Below are 21,540 nucleotides of genomic sequence, written 5' to 3'. Positions count from 1 at the left end.
AAATGTTTCAAGGGAAAGGGAATGATCAATTCTGTCAGGTTGTACTGAGAGAACTCAAGTCAGCTAGAGACTGAGCAGTAACTACTGGATTTTACAGCATGAAGGTCATTGGTAACCTTGATAAGATGTTACCTTGAATCTTTATTTGTTTGCCTGACTTGTTTTTTCAAAGAAGTAAAAACTATTTAAAATCTCCAATGCAATTACTATTGCATTGATGTCAATTTGTCCTTGTGTTTCCTTTTTTCTTTTCTTTATATATTTCACTGAAACATAGTTTGGCTCATAAAATTTTCCCAATATTTTTATTATAACTGAACTTCCTTCTTAACAAAAAAAAAATGTATTTTTTTATTTAATGCTTTCAAATTGAATTCTACTTATCTTGTTGTGATCTCTAAATTAATACCTTTCAGAATTACAACAAAATCAGATGAAGTCCAGAGATGTTGCAACAGGAATGAAAGAAAAATGTAAAGTACTATTTAAAGAAATCATCTTTAGGTTTTCATAAATAAGCAAGTAGGAAAAAGGAGACATTTGAAGATACTTTATTTTGATGATAAGGAAATCTCACATAAAAGTCTTCATTATTTTATTAATTCATAAAAAGTACTAAAGTCATTTAGAATTAGAAAGTTCACACCAAACCATAAAGACATATTTTGTCTTCTCTTCACCCTGTAATGTGAACAAAAATATATTAAGTATTAATTAAATGAGTAAGTACAGAAGGTAACTGGTTCTATTATTTGATATCAGAGAAATATTAGATAAATAGGAAGTTCTGATGGCAGTCCTTGAGGCCTCTGAATCAACCTCAACAAATTTTGAGTTAGTTGAGTCACTAATTAACATTTTAGGCATAATTTTGTTTCAGTATCTTTAAAATAAAGATTTTTTTTATTGAATTGCATTTCTTTGGTAGGAAGAGCATTTAATGGTAGTTGTTAGGATGTACTTCACTATAGAGTGATATTTGGTGAATATCAACAGTATTTAGCTTTGTCTGAACGTTTTGTTACCTGAGATAATTTAAACTCCCAAAGCAGCACGAGTTTTTGAAATCAGTTTTGGACCCTGCAAATTAAGAACAAATAAGAATCATTAGATCAGCGGTTCTCAACCTGTGGGTCGCGACCCCTTTGGGGGTCGAACGACCCTTTCACAGGGGTTGTCGAAGACCATCGGAAAACACATATATAATTACATATTGTTTTTGTGATTAATCACTATGCTTTAATTATGTTCAATTTGTAACAATGAAATTGGGGGTCACCACAACATGAGGAACTATATTAAAGGGTCACGGCATTAGGAAGGTTGAGAACCATTGCATTAGATAAAGAAATTAGTTACTGTTCTAGTCATACAGTTAATTCCCCACTATCCAAGGGTGATCTTGCAAGTTTATAGATGAACCAAGTTAAAAATAAAGATATACATTTCTGATGCCAACAAGCTGGGACAATGGCAGCCAGAGAGAGAGAAAAATCCATTCAGATCAATAGTAGATTTTGTTTTTCCTACACTAATCTCTGTACACACTCAAGCACATTTAATTATATTATCTATTGAAAAGCTCAAGATTTCTAAGTATTATATAGCTTTGGAATTTATATTAAAAAATCTAAACTTTTACACTAGGAAATAGACAAAATTGGCAAAAAGGCTAAATTATACAATATATTTTTTAATGTAGTGATGTTATATTTAAATGTTTAATAATATAAAATAAAGACTTACAAAATGTAGCCAGTTACAAATACAGCTAAAATTGTTAAATAATTAGATTAAGATAATTCCTAACTACTACTCTGTTGATACTCAAAGCTATGCTTCCTAAGGAGTTCAGATATATTTTCTGTAAATATTCCCCCAGGATCCTGTTTGCACATTTTATTTGCCAATAATCCATTTAACATATTCATCTGAACAGATAAATTTTAGGTCAGAAACTGTCTAAATTATCATCAATCAGTTATATATTCAATTTATTATTTTATCTACTAGGAAATAAATCAAAATTAGTAATTTTCTTAATATATTTAAAATCATACTACTTCCTAACATTTGGTGAGAAAACTGTGATTATTTTTTAAATGTCACATAATTCTTCAGTCTATTTCTAGATGACATTTACATCTCTCTGGCATTATTTTTAAGGTATAGATCAGTGGGGTGTTCTTTTCACTATTCATTGCAGAAAATCCTGTACCAAGTCTTCTGAGTGTGAAAATGAGCTGCACATACCTCTTCTGCAAAGCAGACTTCCTGTTCTTGACCTTGGCAGCACTTCTCCAGTAGGCCAGAGAAATCTGCAATGACAGCTTCAAGTTGTTCCTCTGATATTTGTGGCTTTTGCTTCACAAGGTTAATGAGAAACCTATGATTTAAAACAAAACAAAATACGAGAGAAGTCTGTTATGCAATGATATTTTTCTAAAATTTTCCTCGTAGAGAATATTCAGAGTCTTGGCAAACCTCACCATAAACCCTCTTTCCATCAGCCCGTAACCAGACTTAACTCACTTGTCTAATACTTTCATTAGAAAGACATCTAGAAACATGCCAAGTGTTCCACTGGTCTGCATTTGTGCAGATGATAGAGGAAACATTATTTAATAGTTTTACCACACTTACATGTAGTGAAATACAGTCTATTTCTTAATTATCCAGAATATTGTTTCCGATTCTCTCTTCTCAAAGGCCCAGATTTCCCAACACCTGCCATTCATAATTATGACACCCTTACCTGTGCACTAGCAATACTAACTGCCTGCTCTACTCATTGAGCAGTGCTTTCATGTTGGAATTAATGTTGGATGGAGCAAGAGGAAAGGCCTGCCAGAAGAGATAGCATTCTTACTGTACCTTGCAACATGCCCCAGATTTCAACAGAGAAAAAAGGGAAGACCAGGTTTTCCAAAATGAAGGAAGACCATTTACAAAACAGGCGAGTATTAAAATGCATGGGGATTTGGAGACCATGTGTTTCATTGACTTGCATTACCATTACAGAATGCCTCCCACAATTAATTGAAACGTGCACTCCATTTCTAAACACCCACACTTCATGGCTGAATTAAATATAGTTATTCTTTTCAAAGAGTAAATTATGTGAAAAAAGATTCAGTGGTGGTGTTTTGGAATGAAAGTACCCAGACTTATTGTAAAGGTATATCCTAATTCCATAAAATAAATTGCCCATTTTCCTCAGTCCCAAAATAACATTACCACAATAGTGCCAGTAGAGACTGCTTTGACAAACAGGGAATTGTCTGCCTTACTGAGTTTTTCCAGCTCTACATCCCAGTGAGGCTGTGAAGTCACTGAGAGAAGACTATTTTGAAAGCCACTTTCAGTGCTTTGGAGTAATACTGTTCTCCTGAGGAGCCCAAGAGTGTTGGGTGTGTAGCATAGAAATATCAACTGCTACTTGGTGTTGTCAGCCTTCTCCATGTTATCAAATAACAATTTCTTACTGTTGCTTCATTGTTTGCAGTGCTACACCCTGAGCTTGGCACAGATCCTTATGGAAGATGAACTTGTCATCAGAGAATGGTGGAGGGACATATGTTTCATCCACCACCAAGCTGCTGAAGCATGGCCTCCTGTTGGCATACGAAGAAGTGCAGCACTGGCCAACAGCAGCGTTTATAGGTGTCTCTCCATGCCTGATGCATAATTGGCCAATAATAACGTCCGCCTAGTTAGGAGAATGGGAAAAGAGAAAGCAAAGGGATTGAGCATTAGTCATAAAATTGATTCAGGTTTCCAGAAAATCATTGCAATAATTTTTAATGTATTATAGCTTAATTAGTATTATAAGAAAATGTGCTGTCTGTGTAGGATCATGTATTGCTACATTGTAGATTCCTGTTTACCCATTTATTTGGGATGAACCTCAGCATTTAGTGACAGATGTTCTATAGGTGATGTTGAAGATAGTCTCTTTAATTCTATTTTAGTTCTTTGAAAGATGATTCCAAAGGGGAAAACGTATCTTCCCTGACCTAAGAAATCAATCCATGGCTTACATTTTCCTTGTTATGTGGTTGAGTTCTCTATTTTACTTTTGGGACCAAAGAATCACCTTCTGAAGATAAGAATAGCACAAACTTAGTCACTGCGTGTGTGTGTGTGTGTGTGTGTGTGTGTGTGTGTGTGTGTGTAAGGCTTTCCTAATGTGGAATCCTCCTACCTTCCATACTTTGGAGCTATTTTGAAGCACTTACTAATAACTTGTATTAAGGGCCAACATACTTTTTGTGCACACTAGGTCTTAGGCTAGTCCTAATACAAGTGGGTTAGGCACATTACCTCGTGACAGCTGTCTTATGAGGATGGCATGATTTTTATTCTCCAATGCCAGATGAAGAAGCTCAAGCATAGTGAGGTAACTAGCTTCCCCCGTGTGAAATGACTAACAAGTGTTGAAAGTGGGAAAGGACTGTAGTTAGGAGCCCCCCAGAACACACTCTTGAACCATTGCACTATCCTACATTCCTGCATCCTCCCAACATATCCTATATAATAAAAGGCTAATATGCAAATAGACTGAACGGCAGAACAACCAGAACAACCAAACAACCGAACAACCAGTCACTATGACGTGTGCTGACTACCAAGGGGTGTGTGCAGAACATGGTGGGCAGCAGGATGGTGGAGCAGGTGAGCAGAAATGCCAGACCAAGGTGGGGCATCAGTTGCTGTTATTGGGGCGAGCCTCTGGTGGTTACTGAAAATTCTTTGCTCTCATGTACTGCAGTCTCACCCAGTGCTTGCACCTGCTGCTGACACCAGAGCTGCCACTCGCACCCACTGCCAGTGCCAACCCCACTCGCACCCACAGCTGGCACTGGTCCTGATCACTCGATGCCATCAGTGGCTACGAGCGGCGGCTGCTGGCCCTAATCGTCCCTGAGGGCTTTTACACCTCCCCCTGCTCCTGAGGGGTGATCAGGGCAGCAGCCACTGTTTACATCCACTGACAGCACCAGCCCCACTCACATCTACTGCTGGCACAGGCCCCAATCGCTCCACGCCTTCAGCGGGTGCGAGTGGGGTTGGCACCATCAGCAGTGGCAGCCGTGGTGGGAGCAGTGGCGGGAGTGGGGCTGCCAGCAGACAGGGGACCAGGGGCCGTGGTGGGAGGGACTGGGTGGGGGTGCGGAGAACGGGCCGAGACCTGCACCTGTGCCTACCACAGCCTCGCAGCCCACAGTAGTTTTCAAGGTACACAAATTCGTGCACTGGGCCCCAAGTGGAATTCAATAAAAAACTAAGATAATGCTTAATCACAAGAAATTCTCCTTTTCCTTCTAGTCTCTAGTGAAAAGTCCCAAGATATGAAGACTAATTGGTAAATCACTCCCCATCATTAAAAAGAGAAAAGGGGAAAAATTTGTATACAATTTTGGTCATAATTGTGACTTTAAAGGAAAAGATTTTTTAAAAAACCTGTAATCATATGTAGGACACTGGTGACATCAGTCATTTTACTACTGAGAACATGGGACTTACCATGTTCTGTACCCTACACCCAAAAGGGAACAACTTATTCCTAAAATCACAATACAATTATACTACAAATGATAAAAGTATAAGTATGGCTAAAAATAACATGACTAATTTTAATCAATCAAAAATGAAGCTTTTTTTTCTTTCTTTTCAACATTAAAGTAAATATTTAGTGAATAAAACAAGGAAGTCATGGAGTGAATGATGTGTTGGCCATTCTCTCCTCCCTTTATGAAAAGCTTGCTCAGACATTGTTGAATAAACCGGTTGCATTTCCACCCGCCATTCTAGAACAGGAAGCCTAGCCACATGCTAACTGATCAGAGTTGAGTTCTCACACCCCTTTCGACTAAATGAGTAAGTCTACTAAAGTCCCCTCTGCATTGGTTTCTACCATTTCCCCTGCATGGGAATTTTGAGGCCCTTTCAATCAAGCAGGGCAGACACCAGATGAGACTAGGCAAAACACTCACCGCTCCCTCACCACAGGCCAGTTGTTTCTCCTCACTGAGCCTGCAACAGGTGGCTGCTGCACTTGCCATTTTTCTGGTGTAGGTCATCAGCTCAGGAGGGGTCAGCTGAGGAGCTTTCTTTGTATAAGCAACAAGAAACCTGAAAGACATTTGTCACCAAATCCTGCTGAGTCATTCACGAGTCTTTGGACTTACTTCTTCTCCAAGACAATCTTTTGGTATCAGACGACATGAACGCAGCTCATTTTATCATCCACATGGTACTTGGACTAACTTTTGAGATTTGATTATTCTAACAACCACCCCTTATACTCCTGTTATACCAACGATCACAATGGGAAAGCAACCCCTGGGCAGAAGGTTGACTCCTATTCCCAACCTCAGAAGTTTCATTGATTTTAACTTTGATTTTTTGTGCTTTAACCAAGACAGACTTTGATAGAATAAATAGCTTTACAGCTTGATTTTGGGGAAACCAAAGTGAGTGCCACAGATCAGACTTCACAGGCCATGCATGTTGCTTCCTGAGCTAGGGAATGGGGAGGGCTGCCTTCTCCCAGGGGAAATTGGGTGCTCACATTATACTGACTCCCAATCTGAAATAGGAGCTGAAATTAGAGTCAGATGAGAGACTAATGTAGATGTATATTTCCCTCACCAGTTTGTAATTTTAAATCACCAAAAATACTGCTTTAAAAAAAAACATACGCATTTTGTAAGTAATATTCTCCTAGTTTCTGGAAGAGGCCACAGCTTCGCTTTGCCAATGCTTGGTTCTCCTGGATATATTTCTCTAATTCTTCTTCCTGAAAATACAAACATTATTTCATACATTTTTTTTTTCTCTTCCTGGACACACAACTTTGTATGTAAAAATTGACCAATAATATTTTATTCTATGATGATACCATCTTAGAGAAAGTAATTTTAGAGGGATTTTTAAAAAATATTAAAGATGGCAAAGTTTGAATTGTGAGAATTAAACAAAATGAACTTTGATAAGAGTAAGTTTAAAACTTTGTGAATCACCAAGTTATTTGATGACAGAATTCAATCTTTGGATAAAGGATTGCAGTTGTTTCTATACAAATTCTTGCCTTTCTGGAGCTGTTAAAAATGAATATTATTTTTATTCTGTGCATCAAAGAACTTATGGGTAACATTTTTATTTCCAAAGTAAGCCACTAGTTGTTGACAACTAGTTAATAACTACTTATTATCTAGATGACTAATTAATAGATATAACTAGCTAACCATTGGTTAATAACTAAATAATTTCAAACTAACAGCATTTTTAATGGATGATATCAATCCAGTATTTCATATTCTCCCTACAAAGCCAGAGCAATTTACCCCTTTATCCTGGCATTCAAGAGGGTTTTGGGACTGGGAACACTTCTCCAACAACTCCTGATATCCTTTAGCAACTCTTAGAATTACTGGGACAGCAAACTTAGTATGTCTTCTTGAATATTCATAAGTAAATCTGAAATATGTGTAAAAAAAACATGTTATTGGAATTAAGAGATAAATTCTTACTTTGTTATATGGCAAGCAGAAATTAAAATTCAAATAAATAAACATGGAGATCATATATAATTTAAACTTATCTGCATGACAAAACTATCAGTACAAATTATAATACCCCCATTTGTTTTAAAATGCTGTGTTTCATCTTCTTTTGCAACCTTAATTTTGGCTTTTTAATTGTGGACTTTACATTCATTTATTCAACAAATATTTTTCCAGTGCTGACTCTATGCAAGCATTGCTTTAAGTAGCAAATTTTCAGTAATGTATAAGATAAAATACCTGACTTCTCAAAAGCATACATTATAGGGGGCAGAAAAAAAATAAACAAGAAATGTATCATCTAATTTCCAGGGGTGATAAATCAATGAAGAGAAATAAAGGGAGTTAGGAGAGAGGAAAAGAGGTAACGCCTAAGTTAAAGTGTGTGGCCAAGAAAACTCCCTCTGGCAGCTCTTTCAGACCAGAAACCTGGGTGAAGGGAGCCACACAAGTATCTGGGGGAAGATCATTCTCGGCTGAGAAAATGTCTACTGCAAAGAACCTTTCCAATTGAAGAACTGCTTCAATTATATAAACAACAAGCTGTGGACATGCATGGGTGTGTAAATTTAAAGATAACTCTTGAGTTTACTAATTGCATTCCCAGATTATAGAAATGGGTTATATTAGTTCTGCTACCAATAAATTGTCAATATGGGTTCTTAAATCTCAGCTTTGTTCTTATTTTGCATAATTTTATTTAGCTGTGAAAACAATGTGTGAATGTCTAATTTTAATGTAAAAATAGAGTAATATCCTCGGGGAATATTAAAGAGAAACGATTGGGCCATTATTTTCATTACTACATTAGAAGCAGACTCTTAAATTTAGAAAGAACTTTGGAGGTCATTATGTGTAATGTCCTAAGAGCTGCACAAATTCCTCCTCTAATAGTGCCCATAGATATACACTGTACAATAAAGGAAAATCCCTAGACTGCTTGTTCCCTTAAGGCAAACAGAATGAGAATATGCCCCATCAATTACAACAAATTACTAGACTGCAAATGTCTCTAAAAACCTTTCTATTTTCTTACAAAAATAAAACATGAATTCAATAAAGCAAATAAACTGAAAAAAAATTCATTCAGCAAATAAACTGTCCCAATAAAATTCCTTTTACCTAGCATTAACTATTGCATTACATTGGGGGGGCGGGGGGGGCATAAAATATGCACAATGAAAAATCACATTCTGAATCATGAGCCCTTCTTTTAAAAAAAGGTCACATCTTATGTGGAAGTTCAAAGGTGATCTTCCTATGAGTAATCCATACAGGGATGACAATGCTTCAGATTCTAGAGAAATTCATACAAAATAAAATACAGCCTAAAAAGCAAGCATTTAATAATAGTAATGGTGAAAGTCCCATCAATATAAGATAGATTTCATTCCTTATTCCTTAGTTATCTGCTCATATATATATTTTGGCTAAGGACATTCTAGCATTATTCTCACATACCAAGCTAAAAATTCATGGCCTTCACTCCCCATTTCAACAACACAAAGCTGTCAGCTACATAATCTTTACTTGTGTGAATGTACATTGATAGAGTGTTTACCTTGCCATAAAGAGGTCTTTTTCCCTTGAAGAAAATTGGTTGAAATCTCTCTCTCCTAAAAACCTATTTAGAGTTGGAGATAAACCTTCAGGTTTGTCATCATTTTCTGCATGAATTATGCATTGACCAAGTTCAAGTGTGGGCAATTTGCAGCATTCTGCTATTTTGCTTGACAGAGTATCTTGTTGAGAACATATGTAGAACATAATTTTTTCCTGTGATAGGAAAAATAAAGTATACATTTTAAGGTTTAATGCATAACCTCAGGGCCAGTTTCAGGGAGGGAGGGAGGGAGGGAGGGAGGGAGGGAGGGAGGGAGGGAGGGAGGAGAGAAGGAGGGAGGGAGGGAGGGAGGGAGGAAGGAAGGAAGGAAGGAAGGAAGGAAGGAAGGAAGGAAGGAAGGAAGGAAGGGAAGGAAAGGAAAGGAAGGATAATAAAAGTAAGGAAAGAAGAAGACATTTTACCTTGTCTCCTATTTTAGTGCTTTCTCCCAATGTTGCCTTTCCTCACTCCTTTCTACCCCTATTTATTCAAGTTTTTTGATAATGGTCCCCTAAAACCTACTCATTTATTTTAATGTGAATCTTTTAAAAACAAAATATAAACGTACTCCTCAAACCAAATGACGTTCACATTTATGTATATCTTTCTATTAATGGTGAAATTTGCTGCTAAATACATTTGCTGTTGATATAACATGGAGGGCAAACATTCTGCTCTATCTTTAACAAAACAATCTGCAGTGACCCATAATGACCTCCAGAGGGCAGTATATCAATAATGAAATAGTTCACCTAAGTGGCCAGAAAGCAATAGAATGTACACATTCACCTGACAGGACTGAACATTCTGTGCATTCTCAGAAGGGACGATTAGAACCCATTATTCAGTCAGTAAAATCCAAGTTACATGCTATATTGAACTTAATGTTTCTACTTAAAAAAAAAGTGGTTATGAGTTCCAGAAAATTTAAAAACTAATTTTTAAATGACTATACAAAGTAATAAAATTGTCAATTAAAACTGACCTCAAAGAAAAACAAAATTGTTCTCATTTACTGTCCCTTATCTGCATGTAAATAATTCTAAAAGGAAAAGTCAATAAAATAAGAAAGTCTGTCTTGGTGGCAGCCCCCTCTCAGTTCATCTTCCCCCCACTCCTTACACCAGGGTCTCTGCCTGTGCTCAAAGACTGTCACTCTCCCTGCAGTTGTGACTCCTTGCTGACTTCCAAGACTAGCTCAGCCAAATCGCCAGTGAAATGAACATTTTACCCTCACTTTCCACCTTCTGAAAACCATGTTTAAGCCCCCTTGGAGAAGAAGGTATATCATAGGGACCAGAGAGAGAGTGATTTGGGAATAGACAGGCCTCTTGTACAATATCTAGGAAGCCTAGGGTTGGTCAAAATAGGCCAATGCCACACTGCTCAAATTGTGACTGATATGGCATTCTCCACGGATTCTGCTGCTGGGGTGGTTTGGTCTTGGTTTTTAATTTTCCTAGAACCCTTCATTTGCACCTCTCTTTGGAATGGCTATAGCTTTACCTTATAGAATAGTTTCTGTGTTACTTTGTTGTACTCATATGCTAAATATATCCTATATAATAAAAGGGAAATATGCAAATTGACTCTAACAATGGAACGACTGGTCGCCATGATGGGCACTGACCACCAGGGGGCAGATGCTCAACACAGGAGTTGCCCTGTGGTGGTCAGTGTGCTTCCACAGGGGGAGCGCCGCTCAGCCAGAAGCCGACTCATGGCTGGTCAGCACAGCGGTGGTGGCGAGAGCCTCTCCCACCTCAGCAGCAGTGCTAAGGATGTCTGACTAATGGCTTAGGCCTACTCCCCAGTCGCATATCCCCTGGGGGCTCCTGGACTGCAAGAGGGTGCAGACTGGGCTGAGGGATCCCCTCCCCGCCCCCCCCCACCCCCCCCCCCCCCAGTGCACGAATTTTTGTGTACCAGGCCTCTAGTTAATATATAATAGAGTGCCTCCCAGGTGCCAGGCATTGTGCTGGCAGCCTATGGAGATAACAATAAACAAAAGACAATGCCTACCCCAAGGAGGTCATCTGTCTTAGCTCTCCTATCAGCCTATAAATGCCTTGAGGTCAGCATGTGCATGGATGACAAATGTCCTTTACAGTGGCTATTGCATAGGAATTATTTAATATGTCTTTGTCAAATGAAAAAACAAATGGATGAAAACCAAATACATTAAAAGTAAAGAGTCTGTGCCTCCCCCACCCCCCACCCCAACCACCACCACCACCAAATCTGATGTGAGGCCTTCTGAGATGGTTCCATCTCCTTCAGGAATAAGAATGAATGGGTAGTGAACTCACAAGAGGAGAACATCCCTTAAGTGAAAGGCAGGATCAACAAAAGACCGTTTGCTTCACTAGCACCAAGTGTAACTTCACTGAGTCAGCTAGCTACCCTCGCCTGTGACCAGCTCAAGTCAGACCGCCTTCTCCCGTTTAGAATGATAGCAAAAGAAAGAAAAGGGAGTGGAAATATGTCTTTTTCTTTAGGAAGCAAGACTCCTCACCGCATCCTGCAGACACTCCAGCACGTTGCCTCTGCAGCATTCCTCGTGCGTGAGAGCCACATCTAGGACCAGTTTCTGAATTTCAGTAAAATTAGTCTGGGGAAACTTTTGACTCAATTTTGTAATGGTTCTAACGAGAGAGAGAAAAAGAATTTGAAATAAATCTTGGTTATTTATCAAAATTAAATAACATTTATCAAGTGGAAATATAATTTCATTTCCAAAGACAAAGAATTGAAATGTCCTTGTTGTTTCAAGAGGGACAGAAAAGTGTGACAAGTCTTGTTGGTTGCAGCAGTTTCTCAAGGGAGTGGCTCTGTAATTATGACCTGGTCCCACAAAGGGTTTAGAAGTGACTTGTCTTTACCTAAAACGCTTCCTGGGAATTGCGATGAAACCTACCTTTTTGCTGTTCATCCTTGATGCTGAGCACTTAGGAACAGTGTAGTGAGTGGGATGAAAAAATTAAAAAAGGATAAACAAGTAAGAAATGGAAAATTCAATGAGAATGACAATCATTTTTTACTTGGGAGGAAAAAATAATAATTCTGAGAATACAGGGAGGGGTCTGTATGTGTAAATAAATAAAATGGAACAAGAAAATGGAGAAGAATAAGCATTCAGATGTGTCATCATACCAAGTCATGTAGAGTGGCCCAAAAGGGAGGTGAGACATAAAAATATTTTTCCTCCTGCATTTCATTAAATTTAAGAGATATCTAGGTGAAACCCCTACTCCCTAGAGCAGCTGGTGATGCTACTACTGATGAAGATAATTTTTCTTCATAAATTCACAATATTTAAATTTAATCACTTATGAGTATCAAGTAATAAAGTCATTATAAAAATATCTAATTTATAGTTATTACTAAGATAAATTTAAGTAAACCAGTTAATGAATCAACCTTTAAATTTCTAATAGGATGAGAGGGTAAAACGTAAATTTAACCTCTCCCAAGAAAAAATTTCAGTCAATCTTGGACCTAACTCCATGACTAAACACTTTAATCTAGGCTTCTATTGTGTGCAATATTCTCAAATGTGTAATTTACAAGCAAATAAGCAAAAAATATATAATGTGAATGCATATAATTAATACTTTTTGATTAGCAGCTCAGATGTTTCCTATACTAGGAATATTTTATCATAAAATTTGAAGAATATTTTAACCAGTGTGTAATTTAAAAACGTTTAGCAGTTGCATTGAAAAGTAAAATAAAACAGGTTAAATTCACTTTAATAATATATTTTAACACCACACATCAAAAATATTATTTTAATACAGAGAACAGGTTGATGGTTGCCAGAGGGGAGCAGGTGTTGGGGGCTGGGGTAAAAAAAGATGAAGGGATTAAAAAGTACAAATTAATAGTTACAACATAGTCACATGGACATGAAGTACAGCATAAAGATTATAGGCAATAATATTGTATTAACTATCTATGGTGCCAGTTGGGTACTGGAAATAGCCAGGGAATCACTTTGTAAAATATATGATTGTCTAACCACTATGCTGTACACCTGAAACTAATACAAAATAATATTGAATGTAAAATTTTTAAAATATACATTATCTTAATGTGTAATCAACATTAAAACCTACTAATGATATATTGTACATCTTCTTCTTCAAACAAAGTTTTTGGAATCTGGTGTATATTTTGCACTTAGAGCCCAGTTTCCCATTTTCACTAGTGACCTTTCAAATGCTCAGTAGCTACATGAGGCCAGTGGCTGCCATATTTGATAGCAAGCTCAAAACCATTGGTAGTTCTGATTTTATATTTGATTTCAATGTCTCATTGTCAGAATATAGAAAATTAAAGATCACTGATGTAGTAGACAAATAGGTATAACTAAATAAAATAAATCATGACAGGACATAGAAAACTGGCTTCTGATGTCCAGCAATGCTCTTGGATAAAGTGCTTTAATTCCTGTGGCCTTCAAGTTACTCATGTGTAAAATGAAGAGGTTGGATTAGATGATTTAACTGGATTTATATTATATTCCTCTTCATTGTAACAACAAAGATAAAAGAAATGAAATAGAAGTTAGATGGGTGGGTGAAAAGATTATATAGATGATAGATGATAGATAGATGATAGATAGATAGATAGATAGATAGATAGATAGATAGATAGATAGATAGATAGTAAATAGAATATCCTATATAATAAAAGCTTAATATGCTAAGTGGCTAGTCGTCTGGTTGTTCATTCAACCAATTAAAGCATCATATGCTAATGATATGCTTAAGGCTACTCAACCACTTGCTATGACATACACTGACCACCAGGGAGCAGACAGTCAAACAGCCACTACGACGTGCACTGACTACCAAGGGGCAGAAGCTCCAACCAGTAGGTTAGCTTGCTGCTGGTGTCTGGCCAATCAGGACTGAGTGAGATGGGCTGGACACAACCCTGGAGCCCTGTCACAGTCCCTCCTTGGCTGGCCAACTTCCACGTCTCTCCCCAGCCCTCATTATGCACTGGTGGGGTCCCTCAGCCTGGCCTATGCCCTATCACAATCTGGGACCTCTTGGGGGATGCCAGAGAGCTGGTTTCAACCCAATCCCACAGGCCAGGTGAGGGTGCATGAATTCGTGCACCAAACTTCTAGTAGATAGATATAACAGACTGATAGACAGATAATGACAATTTACAAAGGGAGAAGGCAAATATGCTAAGTGTAAGAGTTAATATGGCCAATTGAAAAATTCCAAATTTACCTTTGAGCTTTTTAGCAGCTAAGACAAGAACACAAACTTCAGTGAGTAACATTGCTTTCATTAGCTAGAATACATCCTAGTTCTTCACACATGACAATTTGTTTTTCTCCTGTGACTAGATTCTAATATTATTGACTCAAGTGAATGTTTTCATGGGAAGCAGCAATTGACATAATGGAATTTAAAGCAGACTAGGAAGCAAAATTAATATAAAAAACTTGTACTTAAGCCAACAATATTAAATGACACATCAGTGAAGACTAACCTATTTTGAAGAGAATCTAGAAAAACAGCCTATGAGGTATAATTTGATTACAGCCCAGGAATGTAAGAGTATCTAGAATATATCAGCAGTATAAGTCTTAGATGCCCTCTTTAAGTATTTTCTCATCTAGATTAATAAATGTGAAATAGCAAATTGATCTATTAGCTTCCTCCCAATCCTAAGATTTCATGCTTCTTAATCACATGAGCTCTCATCAAAGGAAACTGCTCACTACAACAGTGACAAAGAGAAAATGAACTTAAATTACAAAATGGTAGTTCTGCAGACCTCACCTTGTTCGCTAGATAGAACTTTAACTTACATGGCTCCGAAGGTTCGGGGTCCAAAATTTCTCATTACCGCACATACATGTTGATTTAACAAGCTGTTTTCTCTTAATTCTTTTGTAATTGATGCTGCCTAAAATTCAAAGAAACAAAGCACCAAGAAAGCATGTATTTTCTATTACAGCCTCTAATAATTTCCAAAACAACAGATATAGGTAAACTGTGAAATTCTATAAAATAAATTTTTCTCTAAAAATTATAAATACAATACATTTTTGTAGAACTGTATTTATTTATTCATTATTTTAAGTTGGTTTATGTGCATCTATGCCACATAGATATTTTTAAAATACCTTAAAATAAAAATCTTATGACTTTCATATTTGGGATAATGAATAAACAACTGTAAGACAGATTGAAACCTGATAATTTATTAAATGTCTGCTCAGTCACAAAAAAAATAAGATTGTATCACAGCCTGACATTCTGGAAATAGTCCTCATTCTTTGCAAATTTTTGTTGTAGGGCTTCTGGTGGCAAGTAATTAATTGTGGGTATTATTCTAGCTCTCTAAACGGATGAAAGCTATTTGCTTCTCTCAACCTAAGTTGTCTTGATTGTTAAATAACAATAACAACATGAGTTTTAACTGTGCAGGTCAACTTAAATGTGGATATTGTCAATAAATACCTGTACTATTTGTTATCTGTGGTTAGGAGTCCACGAATGTGGAGTGCTGATGGTATGCATTGATCTAGGCCATTTTACATAAGGAACACCTAACCCTTACATTGTTCAACGGTCAACTGGGTCAACTGCACTTACACCTCAAATTTGTTCTAAGGATTAAAAGAAATAATGAATGTAAAGCATTTATCATAGTTTTCTTTTCACTATTTTGTCTCTTCTTCTGTTCCTCTACTATTCTATCCTCTTTTACTTTTTTCTTTTACCTCTCTCTCATTTATCATCTCTACATTTGTCTTTCTTCATTCCCACCAGACTCACTTCCTTAATAATAAAATAATTTTGGCTGAATGAAAGAATAAGTGAATGAATAAAAACAAAGCAAATTCAGGTTTTATAGCCCAAAGAGTATCAAACTGCTAAAATATGTTCTATTCTGGAAATGATATTCTATACAGAGCATATTTCCATTTTTAACTTTGGTTTTAATGAGTCATAGCCAGATGAAAGTAATGGTTCAGATATTCACACAAATATAATACCTTTGTTTGGAAGCATTCTATTGCATTTTCAGCTTTGCAACAAAGTGGAATTATTTTGTCATAATGAGCAGCCAAAGAAAGAAGTATAGGTGCATACAGGAAGGGATGCCTCCTTGCTATCTCATAGATGTATCTGTGAAATGAAATAGAACTATAAGATTTACAAGCACATAAAATAAGGCCACTACTGCTTGGAAGTGGACTCTGGAATATGTTTAAAAATACAGAAAACCAACATACTTTTTGTCCATGTGCTATGAAAAATTTTTCTCACTAAAAATCCCCAGGGGGAAAAATTAGACAACAGATACCATATTCTAATATGAGAACAAAATAGGCGGAGATGCTGACTAAGCTTCTTATTAAAGTGTCCTTTTCAGTCAGTCTACTCAAGGGTCAGCAAGGCCCGACAACCACCGAGTAAAACAGAATGGTAGGTGTGTTTTTCCTCCTCAGTGCAGAATTGAATTATCTCTCTTGTCAGTCTCCAGAGCAGATTTATTCTAAGGGCAGTCCCCCTAGTTTTCTGGTTTAGGTAGCCACATAGGAGAATACCAGTGATTAAGGGTTAGATAACAGGCTTTCTTAACATAGAACCTGGGTTCAAATCCCAGGTTGGGGATATACTAGCAATGTGTTCTCGGCCAATTTCTTTAATCTTCTACACTTCAATCTCCTCATCTGCAAAATGGAAAGAGGAAGGAAAATGAAGAGAAAAAAGGACAAAAAGACATCACGGGCTTCTGTGAGCATAAATCTGATCATATGCGGCAAGAACACATGTTCTTGTAACGTTTGTGCACAACAAATGTTAGCCATCTTTGTGTATCTTACATGTTCCTGGATCACATTTCTTTATTTAAAGGACATTTGTTCAAAACACCAAATATTTGACTCAGAAGAAGTCCTTTTGTGAGGTACTAATGCATCCTTGGGCAAACTGAAATGGAGGAGTAGAAGGGAAAAAACAAGATGTATCCCAAGAGGCCACAGGAGCACTGGAGGGTCTGCTGTGTGGTCGCTGCAGCATCCCTCTGGCATGCTGTGGAAAGAGAGGAGCGCTGAAAGCTGCTCACCGAACTTCCCAGTGCAGGGCCCAGTGCTTCTACTTCTCCGTGTTTGAGAGTGCAACTGTCATTTGCAGAAATACTAGATTCTGCTTGGGACTGCTCCCTTTCTGGGGTTTTCATCTACCTCTGCCTTGGATCCTTACCGGTTCATGAACGCCTCCCTGTTTTCTTTATATTCTTTACAACCCGTGACAGGTTCTGGAAGCTGGAAAGGTGGGATGGATGCTGGAGAGGCCTTTTTATGTGCGAGAAAACAGTTATGTCTTTCTTCTTCACGTTGGCTGCAGCAGTCTGAAAGTCCATACTTTTCAGAAATTTCCTTCTCGTGGCAAATTTCTTCCAGAAAGGCAGGGAGCTAAAAGAAAGATTTCTTTTTAATAAAAGACAACTGACTTTACTTTTAAAATCTGGAAAACACATTAAAATTTTTCCAATATCCAAAATCGGAACTATAGATTAAGGAAATAATTCCCCATACAAATTCCCATATATGTAGTTTTTTTGTGTGTTTTTTCTATCACCATTTATCCCCTCTTCCACCTCTACCCACTCCCTTCTCCCCCACAATCACCACACTGGATCTTATTTTTAGGCCAAAAAAAATATTCTGAAATGGAACAAAAATAACTTCGAACATTTTCATGGGGCATAATTACAGATTTACCCAAAATATTTTAAAATGTACATTTTAAGTCCTTAAAATCCTTTTGTGTTGCCTTAACTTTACCAGGGTCAGATGATGCCACCAATATTCTGAAGAATGACACTGAGGAATCCTGTGTTTCATTCATTTCAGGGAACTTTTAATTTAGCTTTCAGAGCTGCTAACATTTAGAGAATTGGGGATATCTTAAGTATGTCTTCCAGTACCTAAGCTACATAAAAATCATGCCTTTAACTTTATAAAGATAAATTGCCAATCTGTGAAATTATGCTGAATCTCTCCTCTGAGATAGTTGCAATATGAAATGTATGATGTTGAATTTATACACATCCTTAAAAGATTATCAGGACAAGCCAGACATAGAGATGCAAAACAGGGGTCTTTATTAAAACATCAAATTCTTATTAAAAAGTGCTTTATATCTTTAAAAGGGCATCTCCTCTAAATATTCCAAGCACATTGTCTTTTGGCCACTTCACCAACCCACATGACGAAGGATTCTCTGGGCATTTTGCTCCATAATTAGGGTTGCTCTAATCACTATCAAGTTCTTTTCTATATTGAAATAAAGTAACAATAACTATTATTTATTGATCTTCCACATTAGAATACCCTTATTCTAGAAAGAGTATTCATTATTTACCTGAAATTCAAATGTAAGTGGGCTTCAAGTTTTGTTATTGCTGTTTGCTAGGTAACCCTATGAGCTGTGCATCTCGCACTCACTGCAGGGCAGGGTACAGTGTAGTGAAGCTTCCAGGGGTATCAGTGCTGCAGCCACATGGCCTCGTTGAAATCCAGGTTGGATCTGGGCTCCCTTAAGCAAGTTACTGAGCCGCTCTATGACTCGGCTTCCTCAACTGGAAGACTAGCATCTATCCTTTGGATTATCATAAAGATTTAATCAATTTATATTTGCAAGCAAAGCTGATATTCTGCCAATAAGCCCCAGCCAGGGTCTCTTGGCTCACTGGACAGCCATTCTGATTCATCGGTGCTATGTTCTATGTCATAAAATATTTTGAGCATCAATATGTATGTAACTCCGTGCTTAATAAAAATTAATTCTATTACTAATATTATATCAATTTCCATGATAATCCTGAAATGGAAGCTATTATTATTCCTTATTTTATAGATAAGGAAACTAAAGGTTAAAGAAGTTAAGAAATATGCCTATGATCACCCAGATACTCTTATATCAGAACATTAGCTCCTAATCACCAGGCTTATATTGTCTCTTTATAATAGTCACTCATTGTTTTCTCTTCTACCCTCTTTAGCAATTCAGAATTAATCTAATGCCTCTTTCACACAATAATTCTTCAAATATTTAAATGTGTTTCTTATGCTATCCCTGTATCTTCTCTTCTGCATGTTAAATTTTGGTCAAATTTAATTTGGTCAAATAATAATAATTATTGTTATTATTAGTAGTAGTAGTAGTATTCACTCACCTGGTTTTCTAGACACCCTGCAGGCTGTTCATTGCCAGTGGGTTTCCCAATTACAGGCAATACATCTTTTACCATTTTGTTTACTTCCTGATAAGTGGCTTCTTGAACAAACTGGGCAAAAAATATGGTAGCTCTGAAACAAAAATACACATGAATGCTTAAGAAGCACATTATATCAAGCTTCTTTCTCTAAAGTTTAGTTTTTACTTGTTTTTGTTTCTGTTATGTTATGACCTATTTAGGGGGTAACCTTTGTTAAACATTCATGTGAAATTAAGTTCTAGCCATCCAGGAAAAAAGTAATCATTCTTCTTGTCCTCATTCCCCATAAATAAACACATATCTGTTAAAATCAAAATAAGTGAGTTTTCTATAAGAGTAGTTCCTCCTGCACACCCCCACTGGAGATCGAGCCCGCAACCTGGGCATATACCCTGACCAGGAATCGAACCAGGGACCTCTTGTTTCCTGGGTCGATGCTCAACCGCTGAGCTACACCAGGCTAGGCTATGCTTTTATGTTTAAAAAAATCATAGAACTACCCAATTTTATTTAATTACTTAACTAAAATTATCATTGCTTTGCACGCTTAAAGTGGATCTACACAAGCAAAACTTACAGGTCAGCTAAATTCACCTCTGCAGAGCATTGGGAAGAATCCAGTATGGAAGCTGGAAAGCAAAATAAACTTCATGAAAAATGGTGTTTTCATTTGCAACCAGAAAAGTAATCATTATCACATGTAAATGTTTGTATTTAAGTTAAAGGTAAACAATTTTAGAAATAAGAAGACATTAAGGATCATCTATCCAAACATCTTAATTTTGTACTTAAGAAAACTAAGAAACAAAGTTAAGAATGATTTATAGTAGACTTAACACTAAAAATCCGTATTTTATATCTTCTAATTATTTGTTTCTCCCCTGTACTGTGATGCTCTAACAGGCTTGGAAATAAAGTGATTATAATTATTAATTTTCATCATCCTTTTGAACATATTTACACCATAGTTTGCTTGCCCATTTGTATCCCAGTCACATTGTTTCTTCTTCAGCTAAATAACCCATTTTTTTCTAAAATAAAGAATAAAAATGTTACTTATATTACTTATTTTACCAGTCTGAGGGATTTTGCATGTAATAGAGCCAGGATTATGGTCTGATATATATATCAGACCATAATATATATATATATGTGTATATATATATATATATCAAAGTAAATAGGTATATCAATTGAATAAATACTGTACAAAAATGAATTCAACATGAAGAATACAAAGCATTCACAGATATTAAGCACTGCCATAATTTTGTAAACCTCTTGTAAAGTTACAAATTTATCATGCTTTTAATAATATTCACCAATTAAATATTTCCCCTGTGTAGAACAGTAAGGGTGATGAATAAATTAAGATAAATGAATCAATTCAAATTTAAGAATTTTAATATAGAGAAAAGACATAAAAGTAAAACAAAATATCTTACCTATTCCATATGCATTGTTATGCGTTGTTCTGGATTCAGTAGCATTTAGTAGGAAAATTAAAAGAATTGATACCACCCACTTCATGGTTATTAGTTATTTCGTTGTTGTTGGCAAAGGTCAGGCAAGAATACTGAAAATCATGCTGAAATTCTTTTATACCCTTCTCAAGCACTGCCTGTTAACTAGTAATCTTTTATTGGTGTATCTGTTACTTTATTTCCTTAGGTTGAAATGGACCACTTGCCAATAATTAACAGCACAGGGATTATTTGTATTTAATGTTCAAGGACACAGGCCTCTTTTGGGTGGAAAAAGAAAAAAGCAACTTGAAAATTCATCCCATGTTGAAAATATAACAAATATTCTTTTCAAACTATATAATATTCAAAGAGATTATTTTTCCCTAAATTGTACAATAATTAATTCCTTTCAAATTAAAAAATGAATGAAACTATAAAGAAAAGAAACCAAACTTTGTATGAAATTCAACTAAATCCATCAATTCATTAAAAAATATTAATTGAATGCCTATCACATGCCATGCTCTGGACACAATGACCAACTCAGGCTTTCTCTGAAGAACCATTGATTAATTATTATGTTGCTGTTTAGCTCAAAATTCCATTTCACCTGATTCATATGCCAATAAGGTCCATTTTT

General features: G+C 36.4%; 1 protein-coding gene across 1 annotated transcript; it reads right to left on the bottom strand.

The window, feature by feature from the left end:
• Window positions 1-545: 545 nt before the first annotated feature.
• LOC118653135 (alpha fetoprotein) lies at window positions 546-21,052 on the bottom strand. Its single transcript, XM_036303826.1, has 15 exons — window positions 20,880-21,052; window positions 20,012-20,063; window positions 19,393-19,525; window positions 17,415-17,626; window positions 16,202-16,334; window positions 15,008-15,105; window positions 11,687-11,816; window positions 9,130-9,344; window positions 7,350-7,482; window positions 6,705-6,802; window positions 5,997-6,135; window positions 3,486-3,709; window positions 2,254-2,386; window positions 1,026-1,080; window positions 546-681 (listed from the first exon to the last, which is right to left on the bottom strand). Exons 1-14 carry the CDS (start codon window positions 20,962-20,964, stop codon window positions 1,036-1,038), a joined length of 1,830 nt encoding a protein of 609 aa, XP_036159719.1. The 5' UTR covers window positions 20,965-21,052; the 3' UTR covers window positions 546-681; window positions 1,026-1,035.
• Window positions 21,053-21,540: the final 488 nt, after the last annotated feature.

This window comes from Myotis myotis, unplaced genomic scaffold, assembly GCF_014108235.1.
Source record: "Myotis myotis isolate mMyoMyo1 unplaced genomic scaffold, mMyoMyo1.p scaffold_m19_p_1, whole genome shotgun sequence".
Classification (NCBI taxonomy): Eukaryota; Metazoa; Chordata; class Mammalia; order Chiroptera; family Vespertilionidae; genus Myotis; species Myotis myotis.
This window is presented reverse-complemented; position numbering and strand designations above follow the sequence as displayed.